Source organism: Saccopteryx leptura, chromosome 6 (genome assembly GCF_036850995.1).
Source record: "Saccopteryx leptura isolate mSacLep1 chromosome 6, mSacLep1_pri_phased_curated, whole genome shotgun sequence".
NCBI classification, from domain to species: domain Eukaryota; kingdom Metazoa; phylum Chordata; class Mammalia; order Chiroptera; family Emballonuridae; genus Saccopteryx; species Saccopteryx leptura.
The window spans coordinates 124,504,661-124,529,929 of record NC_089508.1 but is presented as its reverse complement, the minus strand read 5'-3'; the positions used below and the strand labels follow the sequence as shown (position 1 = coordinate 124,529,929).

Genomic DNA, 25,269 nt, shown 5'->3' with positions numbered 1-25,269 from the left:
AAGTATGGGAAGGAATGAAAACTTCAAGGAAAAATTAAAGTACAAAAATACTCATTTTTCTTATAACCTGCTGTAGTCTCAAAGTCACATTTTTGGGATCAAAACACACACACAAATCTATTCTGTATAACTTGGATTGTCTGTAATAAAATCACATTTGAGGTCTGGGATAGAATTTGTTCAGACAATAACAAATTTATAATGTATTTATTTTTAAGTACTATTACAAATGGAACCACAAACTTCCAAAGGAAGGAATTTATAAACTTGGATTGTGTGTGTTTCTGTGAAGCAGAATAAACACTGAAAACAAAAGAAATAGTCACAATACAAGAAAACAAATTTTCTTGCCCCTGAACTTAGTAGCAATTAAATATCGAAAAGAGGCCTGGCCAGGTGGTGGTGCAGTGGATAGAACGTTGGCCTGGGAGGCTGAGGACCCAGGTTCAAACTCCGAGGTTGCTGACACGGGTTCACCAGCTTGAGCACGGGGTTGCTAATTTGCATGGGATCATAGACATGACCCCATGGTTGCTGGCTTGAAACCCAAGGTCACTGGCTTGAGCCAAAGGTCGCTAGCTGGAGCTCCCTGGTCAAGGCACACGAGAAAGCAACCAATCAATGACCAACAAAGGTGCCACAACTCTGAGTTGATTCTTCTCATCTCTCTCCCTTCCTGTCCCTGTCTGTCTGTGCGTATGACTCTCTGTCTTGAAAATAAATAAATAAATATTAAAAGGAATTGTTTAAAGATCAGAACAGAGGATATCACAGGGAAGGGACACTCAAAACTCAATGGTTATCATTTTTGCCATTAAAAATGTGGGATAGTTGCCTCAGTTTCCCACCTTACATTATCCCTAGTGTCTGGTGGTCCCTCATCTTCACATACTTCTAAACATAGAAAAGGTGACCCAAGTTGTTCAATGTTTTCTTCTTGATTTGGAGCTTCCCTACAAGTTAACAACTCCTTTCACCGTCTAGAGATGGAGGGAGCTGACACAGGCAAGGGCTAACAAACCAAGTTGAAAGGAGAGCACCCTGATGGTTACAACTTCCTTCCAGTCTTCTTGGCATCAGGAATGGGTGTTGGAATGAGGATGGATGAGAACATGATGCCTCCACAGGCGAAACCTGGTAGACCGCACAATGCTGAGAGGATGAAAAGCCAACTCAAGTCAGCCAAGGCCAGAGAAGGCAGAGGTCCTTAAGGGCTGGGCAGGCAGGCTCTGTCCACAGTTGGAGTCAGTCAGCAGTGGCCAACATGGAAACTGGGTTCCAGACAGAGTTGTTGGTTCTATGTTCCACTCTGTGGCCACCTGCACACACAGAAAAAAAACAGGGATCTGAAGGGACATCTGGGCCCTAATTCAGCAAGAGGCTAAGTGTCCAGGACTGCCCCATGATGCCCAGACCTACAGCCCAAAGATGTCCTTCTTCTGCTATGATATACCAGGCTTTCCAAACACATAGGCCGAAGCTTACCACTCCATTTGTAACAGAAGCAGATTTGATTTTTCTGACAGTGAATTCAAATCCAGGATTTTTCTGCCATTGAATTCATGGCACACCATGAATTAATGAACACCGACGTTCTTCCCAGTCCTTAACAAAAGTTCTTTTACTTTAATTTCTCAGAAGTAAAAAATACTCTAAAATGTTCAGAAGCAGTCAGTTATATCCATGCCATTGGAGACAGAAGGTCTGACAGACAGCAGCTGGAGAGATGCAGAACCTGTTTCATGGTCAGCTTCCAAGTCTGGGAAGGCTAAGGACCAGACACTGGCTAATGAAAGTGCCCTTCCTGCTGTTCTCTGAAGAACAGCTTTGTTTCCTGGGAACTCTCAGACAACAGTCCCACACTGCTCCAAAGACCTCTACCACTGCAGAACTGGCATGTAACATACTGCACTGTCTTCCTCCTCCTTTTAACTTAGGTATGACATGACACACAGTGAGTCAAGTACACTCATTTTAAATGCATGACTTTATACACTTTTAAAGACCTAAATAGCCACCACCTAGGTCAAGATTAAGAATGTGTCCAATAGCCCTGACCTGTTGGCATATGGATGTCCTGGGTTCGATTCCCAGTCAGGACACACAGGAGAAGCAACCATCTGCTTCTCTACCCATTCCTCTCCCCTTCTCTCTCTCTCTCCTCTTCCTCCAGCCATGGCTTGATTGATTCAAGCAAGTTGGCCCCGGAGGCTGAGGATGGCTTCTTGGCCTCTGCCTCAGTTGCTAAAAATAGCTCAGTTGCTGAGCAACAGAGCAACACCCCAGATGGGCAGAGCATCACCCCATAGGTAGCTTGTTGGGTGGATCCTGGTTGGGGTACATGCAGGAGTCTGTCTCTCTGCCTCTTCTGCTCTCAATTAAAAAAAAAAAAAAAGAATGTGTCCAAGGTCTCCTCATGACCTTGCTAGTCAATAATACCTAAGCTCTGTGCTCCCCTCCCTGACCCCAGGTTTCCATTATTCTGATTTTATTTTCAGCACAAATTAGCTTTGTCTGTTCTTGAACTAAATATAAATGAACGTACTTTGTGTCTGGCTTCTTATGGTCAATAAGAAAAAATTCATCCAGTGAATAAATTCATGTGAAATTCATTCAACTGTCACTTCTATCAGTAGTGTACTTTAATAGATTTATTGAGGTATGTGACATACAATAAATTGTACATACTTGAAGGGTAAGATTTGGTAAGTTTTTTCATGTGTTCACCCACCAGACCATCATCGTCAAGATAATGTGCATATCCATTGCCCCAAAAGTTTCTTAGTCCCCCTTCACAATTACCTTCTTCCTCTACCCCTTACCCCCTACAAACACTGATATTCATTCTGTCACTATAGATTAGTTTCTGTTTCCTAGAAGTTCATGTAAATGGAGTAATACAGTATGTCTGCTTTTCCTACATACTCTTCCCCTCAGCACAATTATTTTGAGGTTCACCCATGTTGTAGCATGTATCAGTGGTTCCTTTCTCTTTCCATCCATGTATCTGCTGATGATCCACTGGGTTGTTTCCAGTTTATGGCATGTAAAGCTGCTAAGAACACTCATGACAAATCTATGTATGGATATATATTTCCTTATCTCTTGTGTAAATACTGGATCATATAATAGATATATATGTAACTTTTAAAGAAACTTCCAAAGTAGTTTACCATTCCTGTATTCCTACCAGAAGGGAATGAGGGAACTCAGTTTCTGTACAAGCCCATCAGCACACAGTATGACCAGTCTGTATAATTTTAGCCAGTCTAGTGGGTATGCAGTCATATCTCATTGAGCTTCTAATTTGGATTTCCCTAATAACTAGTGATGCTGAGCATCTTTTCTTGAGCTTATAAACCAACCATGTATGTGTTCTTTGGTGAAGTGAAATTTCAAATATTTTGCTTACTATGTATCAGGTTGTTTTTCTAAGGAAAACAATAAGTTATTAAATTTTGAGGATTCCTTATAGCAGTGGTCCCCAACCTTTTTTGGGCCACAGACCGGTTTAATGTCAGAAAATATTTTCACGGACCGGCCTTTAGGGTGGGGCGGATAAATGTATCACGTGACCGAGACAAGTGTCAAGAGTGAGTCTTAGACGGATGTAACAGAGGGAATCTGGTCATCTTTTAAAAATAAAACATCATTCAGACTTAAATATAAATAAAACAAAAATAATGTAAGTTATTTATTCTTTCTCTGCGGACCGGTACCAAATGGCCCACGGACCGGTACCGGTCACAGCCCAGGGGTTGGGGACCACTGCCTTATAGTATATTCTGGATACAAGTCCTTTATCAAACATATACTCTGTAAAACTTTTCTCTCAGTCTGTGGCTTGCCCTTTCGTTCTCTTTGGAGTGTTCTAAAACAGTAGAAATTAACAGTCTTGATAAAATTCAATTGGTCAACGTTTTCTAAGAAAAACGTGTTTGGCTGGTCTAAAGTCACAAATGTTTTCTCCTTTGATTTTTCTAGAAGGTGTAATGATATATGTTTTACATATAGATCTATGATCAATTTTTAATTAATTTTTATATGTTATACAAGGTATGGATTGAAGTTCATGTTCTTGCATGTGGATGTTCAATTGTTCCAGCATTATTTGTTGAAAAGATTATCCTTCCTCCACTGAATTACCTTTGCACCTTTGTTAATAATCAGTTGTCCATATATTTGTGGATTTATTTCTGAGTTCTATTCTGTTCCATTATCTAGTTATCTACCTTTACTCCTATAACATGATGTGTTGATCACTATAGCTTTAAAATAACATAAATATTATATAGGGTAACAATAAATATGTTATCATCCTTATCTTTGTTTCTGTGTATATAATGTCTTTTTTCTAGAGATAAATTTTTTTCTCTTTATCACTAGTTTTGAGCAATTTAATTAGTGTTACTTGATGCCATTTTTTTCATATTTATGGTGCTTGAAATTCATTGATATTTTTGGGTTCATAGTTTTCATCAAATGTGTAACATTTTCTAAGAATATTTTTAAAAATATTTTTGTCACACACACAAACCCCCCCCAGTTCTTTGCTTTTGGTACTCCATTACACATATATAAGCCCACGGAGCTGTCCTAGAGCTCACTGATGCTCTGCTCATCTTTTAAAATTATTTTTTCATTTTGTGTTTCATTTTGGAAAGTTTCTAAAGTTAAATCTTCAAGTTCACTTATCTTTCCTTTTCTTCTGTACTGTCTAATCTGCAATTTATCAAATCCAGTGTATTTTTCATTTCAAATCTTGTCACTTTCATCTTGAGAAGTTTGATGAGGGTTTTTCAAAATATCTTCCATGCCTCTACCTTTTTGAATGGAACACAATTTTAATAACCTTTAATATCCCTATTTTCAAATTCTAATTCCGCATCCATTCTGAGTTGGTTTCAACTGATTATTATTCTCATTATAAAGAATAATGCTAATATTTTCTGCTTCTGTGCATACTTGGTAATTTTTAACTAAATACCAGACATCTTGAATTTTATCTTTCAGGGTACTGGATATTTTTATATTTCTATATTTATTTGCTTTATGCTAGGATCGTTCAGTTATTTAGCAATGGCTTGATCCTTTTCAGTAGAACTTTTATGATTTGCTGGTTAGGTCCAAAGCAATACACATTTTAGGGTCAATTACTCCCCCAGTAGTGAAACAAGAGTTTCCTGAGCATTCTCTCCAGTGGCCCCTGGGCTGTGAGTTTTTATAGTCTGGCTGCTGGAAAGAGTCGCTGTTCCAGGTGCTGCATGAACACCAGGCACTGTTTCTTTTGTTCCTTCTGGAGAATTCCGAACTGGCCTCAGGCAATGTCCTCAACTTGCGTGGTTTAATACTACTGAACTATATACATCCTTGAGGAGGACCCCTCAGCATCACAGAACCCTGCAGGCACGTCTCTGTGCAGCTTTCTCCTCCTTGGTACTCTGCTCTGCAGACTCCCCACCTTGACCTTGCTGGACTTTCCAGTCCATTTCCTTACCTCATGGACTGATTCCTGTTTCCTCCTCCTACATCAAGGGTAGGAAATTCTCTCAAGGAAGTAAGCTGGGGATATTTTAGGGTTCAATGCATTTGTTTCCCATCTCTGAGGTATCATTATCTTTTATTGATTGATATCCAAGGTTTTGGAAACCAATTTTCATACACGTTAACCTATTTTGTTTCAGCCTGGTTGTTTCAAGAGAGTAAAAGGAAATCTGACCCCGATTGCTCTCTCTTGCCCATTTTGCTCTTTTTCTAGAAGAAAGGGTAAACCCACTCCCAGGTGTTCCAGCTTGATTGGAAACAGTAGTCTATTTTTCAGTTGTTGTTTACTGTAGCCTTGGATATACTCAGATTTATCCATTCTCACTGACAGACTTCAGACTACTTCCAGTTTGGTGTTACTGTGAATGACACAGCTATGAACATTCTCAGGCACATGCTTTGGTGAATACATGAACTTGTTTCTCCAGGGGAAGAGACAGCCCATTGAATGTCATACATTTAGCTTTATGATATGCTGTCAGTTTTCCAAAGGAGCTCACTATTTTAAACTTCCACCACCGATAAAGGAAAGTTCTGGTTGCTCCACATCCTCATCAGCACTTGGTACCGTCAAGTGTTCCATTTCAAGCCATTCTGGTGGTGTCTTGTTTAAATTTATATTTCCCTAAGGCCTAACGATGTTGATTGAATACCTTTCCACATGCTTAGTGGCCATTAGAATGCCATCATACATGAAGTGTCTGTTCAAGTCTTTAGCCCATTTTAAAATAGGATTGCTTAACTTTTTTCTTAATGATTACCAGGGGACTTTTTATACATTCTGAACATAAGTCTTTCAACAAATATTTTACTGTGAATATCTTCATCCTGTCCATGGAGTACTTTTTTTTTTTAATTTATTTTTTTTTTTTTGTATTTTTCTGAAGCTGGAAACGGAGAGAGACAGACAGACTCCCGCATGCACCCGACTGGGATCCACCCGGCACGCCCACCAGGGGCAACGCTCTGCCCACCAGGGGGCGATGCTCTGCCCCTCCGGGGCATCGCTCTGCGGAGACCAGAGCCACTCTAGCGCCTGGGGCAGAGGCCAAGGAGCCATCCCCAGCGCCCGGGCCATCTTTGCTCCAATGGAGCCTTGGCTGCGGGAGGGGAAGAGAGAGACAGAGAGGAAGGAGGGGGGGGGTGGAGAAGCAAATGGGCGCTTCTCCTATGTGCCCTGGCCAGGAATCGAACCCGGGTCCCTCGCACGCCAGGCCGACGCTCTACCGCTGAGCCAACCGGCCAGGGCCATGGAGTACTTTTTGACTCTTACTATAAACAAACATCCTCAATTTTAATGTAGTCCAATTGCTTTATGGTTAGTTCTTCTGGTGTCCTGTTTAAAAATTCCTTGCCTAGCCTCAATCTTAAGGACATTTTCATGTTTTCTCCTAAAAGCATTACTGTTTTGTTTTTCTTTCTTTCTTCGTCTTGAATACAGCAGCAGTAACAGAAGAAGTTTTATGTAGCCTAAAACATCTTCTTGCCCTTTTACAGGCTTTTTGTTCCACATCTGACTGGATGACACTGTCACTGTAGCCTGAAGTCACTGGCTGCACACTACCACAGCCATAGTGGGCTCTGAGCCCTTCAAAAGGTGCCCTGATGTCCACATTGTGACTTGCTAACCAGTTAGCAAAACAAATATTGTACTTCACCTTTAACTTCATTTAGTAGTGTCGCTGTTCTTTTTGTTTGAAAGTTTCTATAAATAACAAACTGAAGAGCACTTCTCTTTGGCCGGAGGCCCTAGGAGATTTTAGCTCCTTCTTCTAGGTTTTCATTGTTCTCTCCATTCTCTATAATAAACATGCATACTTTTAATTAAAAAGTAAACTTAAAATATATTTGGCGGTTGTGATGAAAATAATGTTTCACAATTCTTTCCCCGTGTAGGTTATGTTGACCACACACATTATGAACTGCAAAGTAACTTGCTGAGAATGTTTGTGGGGCAGACAGCACGACAGTTTTGTTACTTAAAACACTTTCTATGATCAACGTATTTTCCCTTGTTAATAACTTACGGTTTTTATTAAAATCTTGGTTTAAGTTTTTTCCCTGCTCTTGGTCTTACTTTATCTGTAAATAAAGCTACAGGAGTTTTTAAAATATAATCAGTACAGTTAAATAATTACCAGGAGCAGATGTCAAGCAATCCATGTTGCAGGAGCCAGAGGAGGACTTCTGGATAGAAATACCTAGAAATAGCTACCTACACTCTACAGCACATGCCTCTCTTCCCACATGACTGCAGGACAGTTTTTAAAAGACATGTCTCCCATCACCCGAGCAGCACTTAGAAACGCATAGTTCACTTGACAGCATTTACAAATTATGCCTTTTTTCCTCAGAATAATTTACACTGTAGAAATGCTTCCATATGCTAAAGTTGGACATGCTATGGTAATGAGGGAGAAAAAAAGATGTCTTTTAGTGGGTAGTTTTCATATACATACTAAACTACAATATGTGCAAATTAGTAATGCTGTCCCTTAGGAATTCACCATAAGTGGTTTTCTAATTCTTTTTTGTTGCTTTCTCCTACAGACTGAGAGCTGATTTTGCCACGAAACAACAGGTCAGCAAGAATTCAATTATGATTTATCTAAGTAATAAAAACAATTTGATAGCAATCAGAATGCTTATATTTTAACAAATAATATATGCATACTTCCCCCCCCCCCCAAATCCTTAGTGTTCTTTAAAGTCCCAAGAGGAGAGAATTTCCAACTTCAAATTCCAAAACACACACTCTTGCAGTTAACTCTTCTCTATCCTGGCTTTAGAACAGCAGTTGGTAAACTACAGGCCCTGGGCCAAATCCATCTCACCACCCACTTTTGTTAATAAAGTTTTACGGGAACACACTAATGCACATACATTTACATGTCAATTATGGCTGCCTTTGGGGTACAGAGTAGAGTTGAGTAGTTGTGACAGACTTTGTAGCCCAGAAAGCCTACAATGTTCACAACCAACCTCCAGATTTTTAAAAGAAAAAAGTTTCCTAGCCCTGTTTTCATAAGTATCTCCTTATTTCTTGTGTTGTAGAAGTAAGTGCGTGCTCCTCCTGTCTGTACGTGTGTTGTAGAAGTAAGTGCGTGCTCCTCCTGTCTGTACGTGTGTTATAGAAGTAAGTGCGTGCTCCTCCTGTCTGTACATGTGTTGTAGAAGTAAGTGCGTGCTCCTCCTGTCTGTACGTGTGTTGTAGAAGTAAGTGCGTGCTCCTCCTGTCTGTACGTGTGTTATAGAAGTAAGTGCGTGCTCCTCCTGTCTGTACATGTGTTGTAGAAGTAAGTGTGTGCTCCTCCTGTCTGTACGGCTCCTCCCGCCGTGGGGTAAGTTCTTTTCCTTCTTCTTCTTGTTTTCCATTGATTCCTAAATTCCCTATAATAAACATGCGTAAATTTCTCAAGAATTTTGAGGATACAACCAAGCAAGATGACAGCCACACTCCACGGAGCTCCGATAAAGCATCCAGAAACAACCCAGCACCCAGAAAGTGCTGAATTCTTTCTTCTCTGGGGGAAGGACAATGATGACCCTGGTAGCAAAGGGCATATAATTAATTACATTCGAGGACTGTCCTAAAAGCTGTCTCCCCTAAGAAATCTATAAATGATTTTGAAAAAAAAAAAAAGTTAATCTCAAAGTTCTTATTAATATTTTGACAAGGAAGTATCATATACTGAGATGTAATACTTGTGCTCAATTTTAAGATTTAACATTCTAAAGTAACTCATAAACCATCTTTTTCTTCATTTCACAGAACAAGTACTTTAAGAATGATAAGGGCAATACATATATGCACACACATATATATATATAATTCAAATTAACTTGAAAAATTAAGAGATAGCAAAGTAAATTGGTCATTTATGAAGTATTTTCAGCTATGATCATCTATTTGAGCAACAACAGCAAAAAAAAGAAAAATAAAAGACAAAACTAAACCACTAGTAGATTGATTTGACTATTAAGATTAACAACATCAATAATTCCAAACAATAATAAATAACTTAATAATGAAAACAGACCACTGTCTTTGTCCATTCCAACTTCTGTAACAAAAGTACCATAGATTGGGTGGCTTATGAACAATGTAAATTTATTTTTCATAGTTCTGGTGGCCGGGAAGTTTGGGATTGAGGGACTGGCAGATTTGGCGCCCGGGGAAAGCCAGTGTCCTGGCTCCGTGCTGTGCCCTCCCACAGCAGAGGCGGCGGCAGACTGCACTGGCATCACTGCTGTAAGGTCTCTGATCCTCTTACCGCCCATCTGTTTCCCGAAGGCCCTGCCTCCGAATACCATCACTCTGGGGACTAAGTTACAACATGTGAATTTGGAGGGACACATTCAGTCTACGTCATTCCACCACTGGCTCCTGCCAATTTATATCTTTCTTGCATGCAAAATTCATTCCATTCCATCAGCCCCAAAAGTCTTAACTGGTTCCAGCATCATCTTTAACATCTAGGTCTGAAGTCTCACCTACATATCACCTAAATCAGATATGGATGAATCTCCAGGTATGAGCTGTCCCGAGGCAAACTGCTCTCCAACTGCAAACCTGTGAGATCAAACATGTCACCTGCTTCCCAGTAACAATGGTGGACAGGCACAGGACTGACATCCTCATTCCACAGAGGAAAAGAAGGAAGGAAAGACAGGTTCTGAGCAAGTCTAAAACCCAATAGGGCAAATTCTATCAAACCTTAAGGCTCAGAATAATCCTCTCTGGCTTGATGTTCTGCCGTGTGGGCCCACTGGGGCAGCAGCCCTGCCTGCTGCTTTGGGGAAAGCAGTTGGAATCCCAATGTTCCAGGCTGCCCTGGCCCCATAGCTTTTGGCAGCCCTATCCCACTGTGGTTCTCCAGGATTGGGGTCCGGGGACCATGGCTATGGTGGAGGCAGCCTCACTTTCATGGCTCTGCTAGGCACAGCCCACACCTTATCCAGCCACTGGAGCAGCACCTGGTCCAGCTGAGCAGCTCAGCACCAGAGTGCAGGGAGGGGAGACCACCAGGTAAGGCAGCGCAGAGTGGGCCAGGTCCAGAAGATAGCAGCCCTCCTGTGCATTCATCCACTGTCATCCACAATAGCTCCTGGCTCCTGTCAAGATGGCTGACTGGTCTCCTTATCAAATGGTCCTGTGGCAACACCCTTAAGTTCCTTTCTGAACAGACTTTATTATTCTTTTTAATATGAACAAGCTGAGAATTTTTCAAATCATTGCATTCTGTGTTCTGCTTAACTTTCCAATTAACAATTCCATTTTTAAGTCATTTCTCTCTTCTCTCATTTTATGACAAGTAGCCAAGAGAAAGCAGGCCACTGCTTCAACACTGTGCTTAGGAAATGCTTCAGCAAATCATCTAATGTCATCAGTTGCAAGTTCTACCTTGAACAGAGTGCTAGAGCACAAACACAGTCCGGCCAAGTTCTCTGTCTCTATGACACACACGGCCTTTCCTCCAGGGTCCGATGATATGTTGCTCATTTCCATCTGAGAGCTCATCAGAATGGCACTTACTGTTCCTATTTCCACCTGCTCTGTGTTTGGGATTACTCAGGTTTTCGCTAAGAAGGCTGAGGCTCTCTTTACAGTTCTGTTCTTTTCTTTCTGGGCTCTCATCAGAATTACCTTTAAAAGTCTGTGCATGGCCCTGGAAGCTTGTTATTACCCAATGACCTCAAAACTCTTCCAGCCTGTCATTACCCAGTTATTTAAAAAGTCTCATGGACTGAGTGCTTTATAAACAACACAGTGCATTTCTCACAGTTCTTGTAGCCAAAGTCAGCGACCAGGGAGCCACCGTGGTGTCTTCTACTCTGTGTCCTCTCAAAGGTACTCATGTCCAGTACCAAAGGTCATGGTGTCTTACTGGGGGTCCTCTTCTATAGCCACAGCCATAGCTACAGCCCTCTCTCCAATCATCTGCACCCCTCACCCCTGAAGGTGCCCCTAGAGGGTAAAAGCCCCATGCTGACGCTGTGCCATTCCCAGGGATATGGTGTTCTCATGATCCCTTCCTAACTGCCCCATTCTAGCAGACATGGCTGCAAAGCTAGTGCTGCCCTCTGATCAGAGACTGACTCTGGGTACCAGCTCCACTTTTAGGCAGGTTTGGAAAACTAGTAAACATTCTACAAATGGTATTTTCCTTTCATAATCAGTGGTGCCTCACCTCCAAAGAGAATAAGACTTGGGGTGGGGACTGGAGGGAGCCCCGCCCCTGTGCGGAGAAGGGCAGCCCCTGAGTGGCCGTGGCTTACCTTCCTGTGTTCAGTGGAGGGATGTGGGAAGACGAGCTGGAGTCCAAACAGCAGCAGGGAACCCAGGATGCTGAGAAGGAAAAACAGCAATAGGCAGGACTGTGAGTGGGTTCCAGGCAGCAGCACCAGCACAAGGTAGCACCTCCATCTCATCGAAGGGAGATAACAGTCCCACCCAAGTCCTGGGGTGTGATCCAGGGAATAGGCAAAGGGTGGTTCCGGGAAGGGAGGCAGCAGAGCTGGGGGCAGGGCTGTGGCATGGGGCAGCCCTGGGGTTGAACCCAGCAATACTGCTTACCAGCAGGGCTTCCAGTTAACCCTCTGAGCCATGTCTCCCTCCCTGTAAAATGAGGTTAACACCAGAAGCTGGCTCCCAGGTTTGGGGAGGACTGAATGAGATGACGTGCCCTGTCTGTCACAGAGTAAGTGCAGGGTGAGCGTGGTGCTTGCGGAGCTGGTAAGACCAGGAGCTGTGGAGCCTGGCTGGGGACGTGCCTCTCCCATACCTGGGCTTTCCTTGGACCTTTCCGCTGCCAGTGCTCTGCCCTTGGGTGTCACAGATGATCTCCATGGGCAGGATTAGCTATGTTAAGCTCTACTGTCACCAGCCCTGATTAGGGCTTGTCATCAAATAAAGGGCAGGTGCAGAAATGGGAGCCAGCTGGCCCCAAGACAGCAGGGTGTGCTGCAGGCATGGGAAGCTGCGGATTCAAACACATCTTAGCTAAAACCCCAACTCCACCCTTCCCATCGGGGCGACACTGGGTAAGCTCATGTCTACGTGCCTCAGTGTGCTCATCTTCTGTAGGGATCAGTGACAGTGACAGAAGTGGAAACACTCAGCGCCATCAGTCAGTCGGGAGAGACAAGCAATGTCAGGTAAATTAAATGCCCAAAGTCCCTTGATTTCAAATCATCATCAGTATTGTTTTTCAGAAACCCTGCAAAAAGGCCTCTGGGCCCTACTTAGCTGTCCTGAATTCTCTCTAGGTTTAACCCTGAGGCCAGAAGTTAAGCAACCTTGCTGAAGCCTTTAACATAACTGAAAAATTAAAAAAAAAAGAAACAGCAAAAAACCCCGCCCTGTCTAAGAAATGCACTGTGTGTGGGTGGAGATGAGGAAGGAGCCTGCTGAATCTGGGGTGAGGGCTAATGGAGTAGCGAAAAGCTCCCACAATCTCTGAGAATTCTAAATTCTCCCCTGACCCCCATCTGGTACGTAAATGAGCCCAGCCCTAACAGACCACATGGAGTGGACATGGAGAGCCTGGGGCAGGAAGCAGGGAGCAGGGGGCAGGGACACGTGACCAGATATGAATGCCCCTCCTGTCTGCCGAGTCTTTGAGATGCAGCAAGGCCCCGACGTGGGAGACCAAGGGCGCTCCCCGTGCAGCGTTCCAAAGAGGGTCGCACACCGTGAGGACCGGCACACAGGGCCCCGTGTGTCCTCCAGCGACCAAAGAGGGTCGCACACCGTGAGGACCGGCACACAGGGCCCCGTGTGTCCTCCAGCGACCAAAGAGGGTCGCACACCGTGAGGACCGGCACACAGGGCCCCGTGTGTCCTCCAGCGACCAAAGAGGGTCGCACACCGTGAGGACCGGCACACAGGGCCCCGTGTGTCCTCCAGCGAGCGGAGCCACAGCAGCTTCTCTCTAGTGCATCCTCATTGGACCCAGGTAGTCCTTGAAACCAAGGAACACGCACAGTGTGACTCGGGAGCCTAAGCTCCTTGGTTACATGATCTTGAGCAAATCACCTCTGTGCCTCAGTTTCCTCATCTTGTAAAACAGAAATAATATTGCCCGCCCTGCTGACCCCAAAGGAGTGAAAGTAAGCACATTGTGAACCACGCCTATAGCTCAGAATCCTTTGTAACACATCTTGGCATTGTTTACTCATTAAAAAAATAATAATAATAAACCAGCTTGGTGTGGTTTTGTTAAAAAACAAACAAGCAAACAAAATAACAAGCAACAGTGCCATAAATGTGCTACACCTCAGCTCATCAGAGTTCCTGGCAGGCACCTAAGGTGCACACTGGTAATGCGTGCAGGAGCAGTTCTGCAGAGCCGTGCATCCTGGGTTGACTGCATTTCCAAAGCTGTCAGGGCAGCCTTCCAAAGCTGAAGGCTGGTGGAGGGGAGAGGCTCAGCTGCCCGCGGTCTCAGAGGAGCTGCTCTCCAGGCTGCCTGGTCACCTTTACTGCCAGGCCCCGCTGCACTTGTTCCCTCGCCTCCTCCAGGTGTCTGCCCAGCGCTGTCCCTGCCCCATCAGATCTCCCTGCCTCTATAAAAGCCGGGACGGCATATTTCTCCATGGTACTTGCTGCTACACAGACTATGTCTTTATTCATTTAAAAGGCACCCTCTACCCACTAGAATATGAGGTCAGCTCCATGAGACCAGTTTGTTTTATATCAAGTTTATCCCCCGGCTTTGCAGGCTCTGCTCTACAGTGAGAGCTCAAGTCATTGACTTCATGAACGATGTAGCAGCATCCTGACAACTTTTGAAATGTCAAGATACGTGGGAACAGTGGGAACCACCGTGCTCAAAAATGTCCAAAGAAACATGAGAAGCTTTTGAAAGTTCTTTTGTGAGATTTATTAAAAAGTCAGTTGTGCTTTTAAAATTTCTAAGTGATGCCCCCAAACTCATTCTCATAAGACCAACATGAAATATGGCAGCAAAAATGCAAGACAAGTTGCATGTAGGTGTTCAAGCACTTCTTTTCCTCATCGAGCAGGGCCTGAGTGAGGCTAAAATCATAGGGGTCCCCCATAAAATTCATTCTGAAATAAAGTCTTAGTTATTAAATGGGCTCTGCTCTGAACAGAATAGAATAAACCCCCCCCCCCAAGGAGAAAATTATTCTTTGGCTGCAATAACAGCAGCTAGAGCAATATATAACCCCAAGGGCCAGAAGAAACCCTGCCACAGGCTGAAAGTTTCCCACCCCTGCCCGGTAGACTGTTTGGGGTGACCCGCCCTGCTCACACATACCTATCTAATTGGGAGTCTGCAGCTGCACTGTGCCCATCCATACCTCTCCAAAACGCCAACAACCTGGCCCAAATCCTCACCACCACCACCCACCCCCCCGCCCAACTGGAAACAAACGATCAGGGACTACGAGCGCATGTGTGTCTGCGCATGCAGCCCGTGTTACTTCGCTTTGAAAGTTTGCTTTGGCAAACTGCTCCCAGCCTGCAGCGTTTTGACAGATTGAAGGCTACCAGGGCCTCTGGCAAACAAACTCCAGTCCCCTCCAAGTGCAGGGTGGGGGGAGCTGCGTTCCTACAGACCGAGACTCTCCGATTCACCTTGCAGAAGAAACGACCCACCATTTCACACCAATCAGAAAAAGGGGGGTAAAAAGTGATGCTATTTCCCCAGTGCTTTGCTGGAATTTAAACACACCATCATTTCATTTCCTCATGCAGAAAAGAATGCTTCCTGAAATTTGGAACAAGATCTGTATCAGGGAACCAGGGCTCTGGACTTCTTGTTTGCTGGGGCCCACCCCTCCCACCCCCCTCCCACCTCCTTCCCAACCTCCTCCGCTTTAGAGAAGTGGGTCTTGTCACAGCCGCTGGGCACCTCAATGAACTCAACACCATTGGAGCAAATCAAGTAACAAAACAAAACAAAAAAATCTTAACTTCTTTTCTTCTTTAGTCCCTACAATCCAAGAGATATTTTGAGAGCAATCTGATCACTGACACAATTATATGGACCTTAGCGTTGAAGTGAAGCCTATACCTCCTGCACACTGGAGATCACCAATGCTCACTGAGCATGTATCTTACACGTTTGGCTCAAGCCTCTGCCTTCCCCAGACAGCAGGTAAGTGCAAAGAAAGCGAGAGAGGGTGGCAGATGGCAGGTGACCTTGGTCAATGTAGCCTTGATGGTTACCACCCATGTCAATTCTTACAAGAACTGTTTCATTTAACCCTATCAGACACATTTATCATTTTGTAGGCAAGGAAACTGAGTCACAGAGAGGCTAGGTCATTCACCGAAGGGCAGACACTCCGACTAAGAAGAAAAGCCTAATTTCTCATGCCAGCAATCAGACACCCTTGGCCTGGATCCTTAACCACTGCGCTCATGGGCCTCGTTGGGAAACAACACACCTTTCAATCAAGCATTTGCATTAGATCACATCAGTTTCCTTCCCCAGTCCTGGGAGACTGGCTTCACACTCTTGTTTCACTTTCTGTCACTGCTTGCAAAAATAATCAGAAAATAAGTGGATGCCATAAAACTTTGTTGACCCAGCTACACTAGAGAACATTAGAAGTTTAAAAATAATTGAAGCTAACCATTGAAACCTCAACCTTGAAAAAAGAATCATTCTACGTGTTCCCTCTGCTTTCTTACACAAAACACACTGAGCGTAAGTAGCCTTTCATGGATGGCTCAGCATCACCGGTGTGCACATCTACCAATCTGTGTAGCCTAAGGTGGTGGCCTTGGAGCACAGCAGGTTGGAGAGCCCAGAGCTGGGGCTTCTGAATCATGCTGGCCCTTTGCGGTCATCTTCCTGCTGTCAGGCATTGCCTCCTGCGCTGTGAATGAGCCTGTGCCTTTTTTTTTTTTTTTTTTTTTTTTTTTTTTTTTTTTTTTTGAGATAGAGGAAAGGAGGGGGAGAGAGAGAGAAGCATCAGCTCATTGTTCCACTTAGTTGTGCCCTCATTGATTGCTTCTCATACGTGCCCTGACCCAGCGACCTCGGGGTTGAGCCAGCAAGCTCAGCGCTCCAGGAGGACGCTCCATCCACAGCACCACTGGCCCAGGGCACCTGTGTCCGCATAGTCGGCTCCCTTCAGGTCAGCCTTGATCTTGGAAACCATTAGACAACCAAGCTGTGGCCAAACCAAGACCGTACCAGCTCCAGGAAAAGTCTGCTTGGCCTCTGTGGAGTGAATGTTTCCATTTTAGCACATGAACTTCAAGACACTTATTCTAACTGCACATGGGCTTTAATTGCTTATGTCCATGTTCCCCACTCTTGTAGCCACTGATGTTTTCTGGGCCAGGGCCTGCGGAAAAGTGAGATGTTCTGTCACCCCACAGCTTTTATTTTTAATTTTTTATTTATTCATTTTAGAGAGGAGAGGGAGAGACAGAAAGAGAGAGAGAGAGAGAGAGAGGAGAGACAGAGAGAGAGAAGGGGGGAGGAGCTGGAAGCATCAACTCCCATATGTGCCTTGACCAGGCAAGCCCAGGGTTTCGAACCGGCGACCTCAGCATTTCCAGTCGACGCTTTATCCAGTGTGCCACCACAGGTCAGGCACCCCACAGCTTTTTAAGATCCTATATCCTTTGGTACGTTCCCCTGCTCCGGTGAATGTGGTTTCCGATATAGCTTTGCTGCTTGCGGAACGATGAGCCCAGTCCACACTCAGGGCTAATAAACAGTAAGGGAATCGGCTACAGAATAGAAGGATGGAAGGAGCGAGGGGAGAGAAAAGCAGGTGCCACAGGGAGGACAGATTGGCCACTGAAGAAATGCTCAGTGCTGCTGAGACTGACACATTGCACCAACAAAGTGTGTTCTAAGAGCATCCCAGAATTCTGTTGTCAAAAGAGAAGAACTGGGGAAAAGGAAACAATCCCAAAAGGACGATCTCCATCCATTGGAGTCATTTGTTCTCATCCCAGGAGGTCAACGGTCACCCTGAGGCCTGTACATCCACTCAAGCATGTAAGGAGTGGGCAGCTCACAGCCTTTGATCTCAGCTTGACTCCATTGAACCCTTTGGTATAGAATGTTTTAGCAAATCCCATAGTCTGGTACTGAGTGATGAGGACATGGTCCAGGTGCAGGGCTGTGCCAGGCGTAAAGAAATATCAATGCTGTCTGAAAAGGGGTGTGCCAGGGCAGGCCTCCCACAAACAATTTCATTTCCTCCTAGCCTTGCACCTACTGTGCAGATAGCTCCTACCAGGCTCCCCACAAACATTCCAGCAGGTTCTTCATGGAATACTTGTGCTCCTCTGCTCCCACCAGATGGCCAGGGTTCATATAGAGTTAGCCAGGGTCCCAGATCTGTTTATGCCAGTTGCTTTATAACTACATAAAATGCCCAAATACTACTCAGTCCCATGGAATTGAGCACAAAAATAAAGAGTAGCTGTGAGTTGCTTCTATAAAACGAAGCTGAATGCTTTGAAAAGAGGCAATACAGGAAAGTAGCCAAGAAAAAAATAATAAAAACTGCTGGCCTGACCAGGTGGTGGCGCACTGGATAGAGCGTCGGACTGGGATGCGGAAGACCCAGGTTCGAGACCCCGAGGTCTCCAGCTTGAGCGCGGGCTCATCTGGTTTGAGCAAAAAAAACCCAAAAAAAACCAACAACTCACCAGCTTGAGCCCAAGGTCGCTGGCTCAAGCAAGGGGTTACTCGGTCTGCTGAAGGCCCGCAGTCAAAGCACATATGAGAAAGCAATCAATGAACAACTAAGGTGTTGCAATGCGCAATGAAAAACTAATGATTGATGCTTCTCATCTCTCCGTTCCTGTCTTTCTGTCCCTATCTATCCCTCTCTCTGACTCTCTCTCTCTGTCTCTGTAAAGAAAAAAAAAAAGTCAATAAAAATTAAAAAAAAAAACAAAAAAAACTGCTGGCAACTTAGGTGTGGGCGAGCCAGCTGTAATGACTGGGGGCCACAGTAATAAACCTCTAGGATCATTCTGCACATGGGATGCTCTGCAAACGTCTTTCAGCGCTCACTTCACTTGAAAGCAGCCCAAATGGAAACCTTAGATAATGCCGATGGGTGTGGTCTGTGCAAGAAAGACAATCAGGGCTTCATGCTCAAAGAAAAGTCTTGGCCTCACATCAAAAAAACAACAACAAAAAAAAACTGGTAAGTGAATATACATGTGCTTTAAGTTAAAAATAAATGGTTAAAGGTGTGTGCGTGTCATATATATGGCTTTCTGCTTTTGCCTACTTTGTAATTAACTAATGATCCTGCTTCAAGGAAAGAAAAAATTCTCTACTTCATTCCTTTTCCATAAAAGATAATTATTAATTTATTCATGCAATAGCCAACAAATATGCATTTAATACCAGCGCAGTAGTGGTTTGGGTGTGGGCTCCACCAACTGTCTCTGCCTAGGAACACCATGAGGCTAAATACGTATGATCTTCATCTCCTTCTTTTCTTTCTCATCTTCTTCTTCCTCCCCACTCCTCTCCTCCTCCATCCCATCTCCTGGTCACCAGCACAGGGACATTGATCGACCCTATGGTCCTTCCCAATTATCACATAGTTCTTTACCCCTGAAGGGCATGGAATCTCAGTTTTCCCTGTCCAGCCATACTCGAGTATCACTACTGTGGGTATTCATTCTTTCTCACACAGACACATTTTCTTCACCATCTTTCTTCCCTTCTTCACTCATGATCTTTTTCAGTGGCCTGAGGGGCAGCTGTCCCCTTCTTCTTCCTAATTTCCTTGGTCCCCTCTGGTGTGTTTCTAAGCGAAGTGGCTGACAGGCATTGCAGGACGTATTACTCACTGAAACATCTATCGCGGCAAAGAAAAGCCTTTAAGTTCCAGAAGACTAAAACCAGACACTTGACCTGGGGCCGTCAATCTGTACAATGCTTAAAATGATCCAGAACTCCCCATAAAAAAACTATTTTAAAAAAATCACCATCTAACGTTGTAATCTCTCTAATGACATCTGCATTTCTTCAAAAACTACCATTCCAAAATAAGGATCATTGAATCAACTTCATTTCCTGACAATTTAACCAACTGTTGGGCATTTTTGATAGTTTTTGTTTCCTTCTCCCTCTTCCTCCCAGATATGAAATAGATCCGTTATACTAAAGCACTCTTAAGGTAAGAGAAGAGCCGTGGGCAAGCAGACTGGCTCTGAGGAAGGTCTGTCAGCGGCCTGTGGTAGGTGGCTGTCACCACTGGTTAGAGAGCTTCTAGGAAGAAACTCTGTTTCTCCCACTCAGTCACTGAGCAGACACACAAAGATGTGGCTGTACACACAATAAAAAAAGGTGCACACTTTGGAGCAAGTCTAGAAATATAAATACTTCCGATAACTTAGTTCCTCTTCTTCTCTAACTCGGAATAAGTGACCCAAGTGACAAACATTCCTTAATCTAGCCCGGAATGATCCTGTGGTCCAAAAGGGTTTTACTCACCCTGCACTTTGCATGGCATCCAGAGCTTGTTTGAGCTCAGCGATAGCTCACTAACTGGTAACATCAAGAGTTAAAATCTTACATCTCTTCTGCTACTGGGTTTAACTGGGATTCTTTCTTATTCCTCCAGACTCAGAGTGGGCAGAGGGGCTCACTGCGCTACCATTCAGGGCTGCTCCCTCTCTCCCAGTGAGGATGAAGCTAGCTCTCTGGTTTTCCATGGCTTGGGAAAGACGAATCAGAAATTTTTACACTAAATCTCTACATATCAGAATTGTGAATCCCCTTCAATGTTTTTTTTTTTCTCTCGGGGATTTTCTTGACGCTAACTTCTAATTTTGACCTGTTTTCCGATAGGTAGAGAGACCCTCCAGCCTCTCTGGTGGCTCTTTGTGCATTTGGTTGCCTTTATGAATATTAAAAAGCCCTTAATAATAGGTGTTTCTCATCTACCAATTTTATCAAAGACCCCTTCTCTTCAAGTAAGGACAGCCCTTTTACCCAGAACATTTTGAAAAGCATTTAAATAAAAGACGCTCTGGGGTTTTTGCTCTTTTTTTTTTCTTTTCCAGTTTATATGGCTCTAGAAATGGAATGCAAATTAGTCCGAGTACCTGGCTCAGGAAAGAGACCTGAGTCACACACCCCAGGAGAGCTGTCCCAGAGAATACTGGTCCTCCTCACTCACAGACTCCTCCCTGGTTCTCACAGCAGGATTCTGAGCAGCCCTGTTAACATGATCCTGCAGCACCTATCCAAATGTCCCGAGTTCTGGCACAAGGGGAACAAGGTGATAGCTAGCTTACAACTGCCCCCACCCTGCTCACTTCTAATCTGTGGGCAATTTCTCTGACATAAACCACAGCGTGGCGGTGCACCCACCAGGAACTCCTTGAAGGAATGCAGCTTCCACACCACAGGTCGTTACAGGGCTATCAATTAAGACCCCAAGACATCAAGAAAAATCTCTGCAAAAGGGGGTTTCTCCCAAGTAAAGCCCTTCCTGTGTAGCCTGGGTGGCCCCCATTCTGAGGGTCCTCAGTGCATTCAGGGGCTTTTCTGAGAACAGCCAAACTCAACACTGGCTCACCACCTGATGAACACAGCTTTAGTCACCTACCACTCTTTTCCATCCAGTTCAGTACATGACTGTTACACCCACATCTCTGTTCCCCATTAGGTCCTAGAATTCAATGAGGCTGTGGTCCCAACATGGACCACAGTGGTCCAGCTGCAGTGTGATGGGGCGTCCACAGAACGCATGTGTAGTGCATGTCTTCAAATAGTTTTTAAATTACTTTTTAAACTAGGGCTTAGAAATACACACGTGCCAAGTTAGATTAGATGCCTAACATTAACCCTGAAGAGGCCATAAAACACTGGCTCGCACTGCCCTGTTAATGGTTGGATTTCGCAAAGGCCTGAGAATGAAGCTCTTTCTAACTGTCTGATTGTCTCTGACATGCTTGTGAATGTCACCGAGGAGGAAGGTTGTAGCTCTGCACACGTCCTTGCACTTTAAGCCTGCACATATCTGCTCATGTAAAATTATACAAGCAACTACAGGCGACAGCTCACATGCACAGCCAACTACGCTCAATTTAAATGCCAGGCGTGGGCCTAAGAGAATCTGCCTGGCAAGTGCTTGAGCCCTGGTTGGGCAATCATATATGGCACCATCATAATAACATATTATAGAACATTTTATTGTTTATTGTAAGTTCTGGGAATTTGGGCTAATGTATAGCTATTGGGGGGAGAGGGGAAACTACCAAATATCCTCAGTGATTCCACTCTGAAATGGAAGGTTCTTACTTCCCCTCTCTCTAGATTCTGAATCAATTAATTTAAAGAATATCCTGAGGTTTGCAAGTTGAGTTTCAGCAAAAACTGTTACTCGTGGCAATTATTCACCTGTGTGGATCAAGGTTTTGTTAATATGATGGAGTTAAGAAGTGTAAAATTAACCAGGTGCCGAGGCTGACGCACCAGCTATTAGCCATAAATTCTGATTTCAAATTTGGGTGTTCATCCAAACAGACTCACCAGCCTCATAATGTGTAACTATGACAAAGTTGAATTGTGAAATAAATTTTTATCTTCATAAAATACTGCCACTGGCTATTTTATAAATTGAGATTTTTATATAGGATTATCAACTGAAGAATTTTCAAAAGGCTCTGTTAGCTTAAAGTTTGAGAAGATCCTCAATGACAAGGACTACCGTTCCCAAGCACGAAGCCCCTTTTTGGCTCCGCTCTACAGAAATGTGGCTCATTGGAGTTAAGGACCCCGAGCACTCCACTAATCAGAGATTTTAGTGCATGTTACATCACATGGTTGGTATCAGGATCAAATAAAAAATGCAGGTGAAAGTCATAGATATTTTGAGCAGAAGGGACTAGAGAAGTCACCTTTTAAATAAACTGGACCAATGAAGTCAAAATCTGTGGAGATGCCATCAGAGGACAATATTTTTCAAGCTCTTCAGGTAATTCCGTTATGCAGCTATGATACATAACCATGAAGCCGGTAATACCTTTGTTAAAAATAAAAATCTGAGTCTTAGCCCTGGCTGATTGGCTCAGTAGATAGAGTATTGGCCCAACCTATGGACGTCCCAAGTTTGATCCCTGGTCAGGGCATACATGAGAAGCAATCATCTGCTTCTCTTCCCCTCCACTCCCCCTTCTCTCTCTCCCCCTTCCCTTCTTGTAGCCAGTGGCTCTACTGGTTCAATTGTTGACCCCAGGTGCCGAGGATGGCTTGGTTGATTCAAGCATTGGCCCCAGACGGAGGTTGCGTGGATCCCGGTGAAAGTACATGTGAGAGCCTATCTCTCCTCCTCTCACTTAAAAAAAAAAGTATGAGTCTTAAATTGTTTTTTTAATTTTTAAATTAAAAAGAAACAACAACAAAAAAAAACAGTGTGACACAGCTTAGAACCCAAGCCTCTTGGATCTCAGTCCAAGCACCTCTCACAACAGCACACAGCTTCCCAGGCCTCAGCGCCCTCCTAAATGGCACACTTATCACAAATACATACATAGGATATCGAGAAAACCAGTGAGATGCTTACCCTCAAGGCCAGTTACTATAAGAAACTATAGGCCCTGGCCGGTTGGCTCAGTGGTAGAGCATCAGCCTGGCGTGCAGAAGTCCCGGGTTCGATTCCCGGCCAGGGCACACAGGAGAAGCACCCATCTGCTTCTCCACCCCTCCCCCTCTCCTTCTTCTCTGTCTCTCTCTTCCCCTCCCGCAGCCGAGGCTCCATTGGAGCAAAGATGGCCCGGGCGCTGGGGATGGCTCCTTGGCCTCTGCCCCAGGAGCTAGAGTGGCTCTGGTCGCAACAGAGCGATGCCCCAGAGGGGCAGAGCATCGCCCCCTGGTGGGCAGCGCATCGCCCCCTGGTGGGCGTGCTGGGTGGATCCTGGTCGGGAGCATGCGGGAGTCTGTCTGATTGTCTCTCCCTGTTTCCAGCTTCAGAAAAATACCAAAAAAAAAAAAAAATCAGATTTCTTATTCTCTCTTTAAAAGGTTCTCCACTTACCTGAGTGACCCGGTGAAATGGGGAATCATGATGCTGGGGTCCTGGGGGAAATCAAGGGATCCTGGAAGATACTGCCAATCTTCTGGAGGTGAGAATGGTATTCAAACTCCTATAGAAGGAACAACAATGCTATTTTTAGCATGGTTCTTAGAAAGATTCTATAGGCTATCATTTTACAACTCAAGGAGGCCAATGAGACCAGAAGTGAGCAAGTGAAAGACATGAAAACAAAAATACCACTGACCAGATATGGTTACCAGGCTTCCCAACTGAAGTCTGATTATGTGTGTACACAAGGTAACAAATTTACAGGACACTCAGCACAGTGACTGACCCACAGAAGATGTTCAATAAATACCTATCCATGATTGTATCTGTGGACCCTGAGAAAGAAGATACTTACTAAGAAAGGCTCCTGGTGGCTAGCTGGGCTCAAATTTAAAAAAGAAAAAAAAAAGCCTAGCAGCCATTCCTACATAGGGGCCTCTCACCCAAAACGCACTTCATGGGGAAACCTGCATTGAACTACCTGCCTCTGTACTGTATGTCTGCCAGTTCTTATAAAGGAGTTCTTGGAATCCTATTTCAGCCAATAGGACCGAGGCTCTTTCCAACCAATCAGAGTTGTGTAGCTCCAACCAAACAGAGCAGCTCTATTCTGACCAATCAGGACAGTGCCTTTGGACCAATCAAACTGCAAGGATTTAGAGTTCTCATACAAATAGACCAATCAGGAACCAGGGGCTAGAACTTGCATCCATATAAGCCAGCTCCCCTCTAGCTCTGAAAGCCGACTTTCCCTTTCGACAGATACATTTTCCTAGCTGAGCTAAAACACCAAAGATAACTCAATGGAAGGGAGCACAGCAGACCAGGGAGGAGCAGAGCAGGGCTGTCTAGCCAGAGAGGAGCCTGGCCCCAAGGCTAACTCACAACTGTGCTGTATCACAACTGAGCTGTTTTGCACTGAATAAAGTTTCCTTCTTCACCACACCCCAAATTGGGGATTCCTATTGACACTGAATTGGTGCCAGTGGCCATCAGTTGCCACCTCAGACTCTGAGGTCATAGCCAAGCAGGCATTAGGCCAATCTGCATGGGAAATTTAGCCCCATCTACTGAAGGATACTTAACCATAGGAAAGTCATTTTGCCTCTGTGTCTTGGTTTCCCCAATGTTCAACCGCTATTCTTGTATTTGGCTCCTCAATGTAGCCCTTTCTTCTGAGTGAGAGGTGGCTAGCAAGGGCAGGGGGAACCAGAGTTAATCTCAGAAGTGGTTAAAAATACTAACAATACAAAGAAATGACATGCACATGCTACAACATAGATGAACCTTGAAAACGTTATCCTAAGTGAACGAAGCCAGACACAAAGACCACGTTGTATGATTTCATTGATAAGAACTTCCCAGAATAAGCTAATCTACAGAGACAGTTCATTAGTGGTTGCCATAGTCTAGGGGTGGCGTGATGTGGGGTTCATGCGAGGATACAGGTTTCCTCCTGGGGTGACAAAAACGTTCTAATATTAGATTGTGGTGATGGTTGCACAGCCCTGGGAATATACTAAAAGCCTCTGAAATGTACACTTTTAAATTGGCAAAGTATAGTATGTAGTTTATATCTCGATACAACTTTTAAAATACTGTCTAAAGAACTACTGCAAGTAGTTGTGACAATGAAATGAGTGGACATTAGCCCAGTGCCTGACA

General features: G+C 44.3%; 1 protein-coding gene across 2 annotated transcripts in view; it reads right to left on the bottom strand.

Annotated features, from left to right (window-relative positions):
* THSD4 (thrombospondin type 1 domain containing 4) overlaps positions 1-25,269 on the bottom strand; it is a 715,204-nt gene that overhangs the window by 662,840 nt on the left and 27,095 nt on the right. The window contains exons 2-3 of one of the 2 annotated variants that reach the window (XM_066388579.1): positions 23,557-23,665; positions 11,824-11,893 (exon numbers count right to left, since the gene is read on the bottom strand). In XM_066388579.1, the coding sequence (XP_066244676.1) occupies positions 11,824-11,893; positions 23,557-23,585 (99 nt within the window). In that variant the 5' untranslated portion in view covers positions 23,586-23,665. Of the gene's footprint in view, positions 1-11,823; positions 11,894-12,121; positions 12,315-23,556; positions 23,666-25,269 lie in introns of those variants that run through there. The other variant, XM_066388578.1, reaches the window with a different exon arrangement.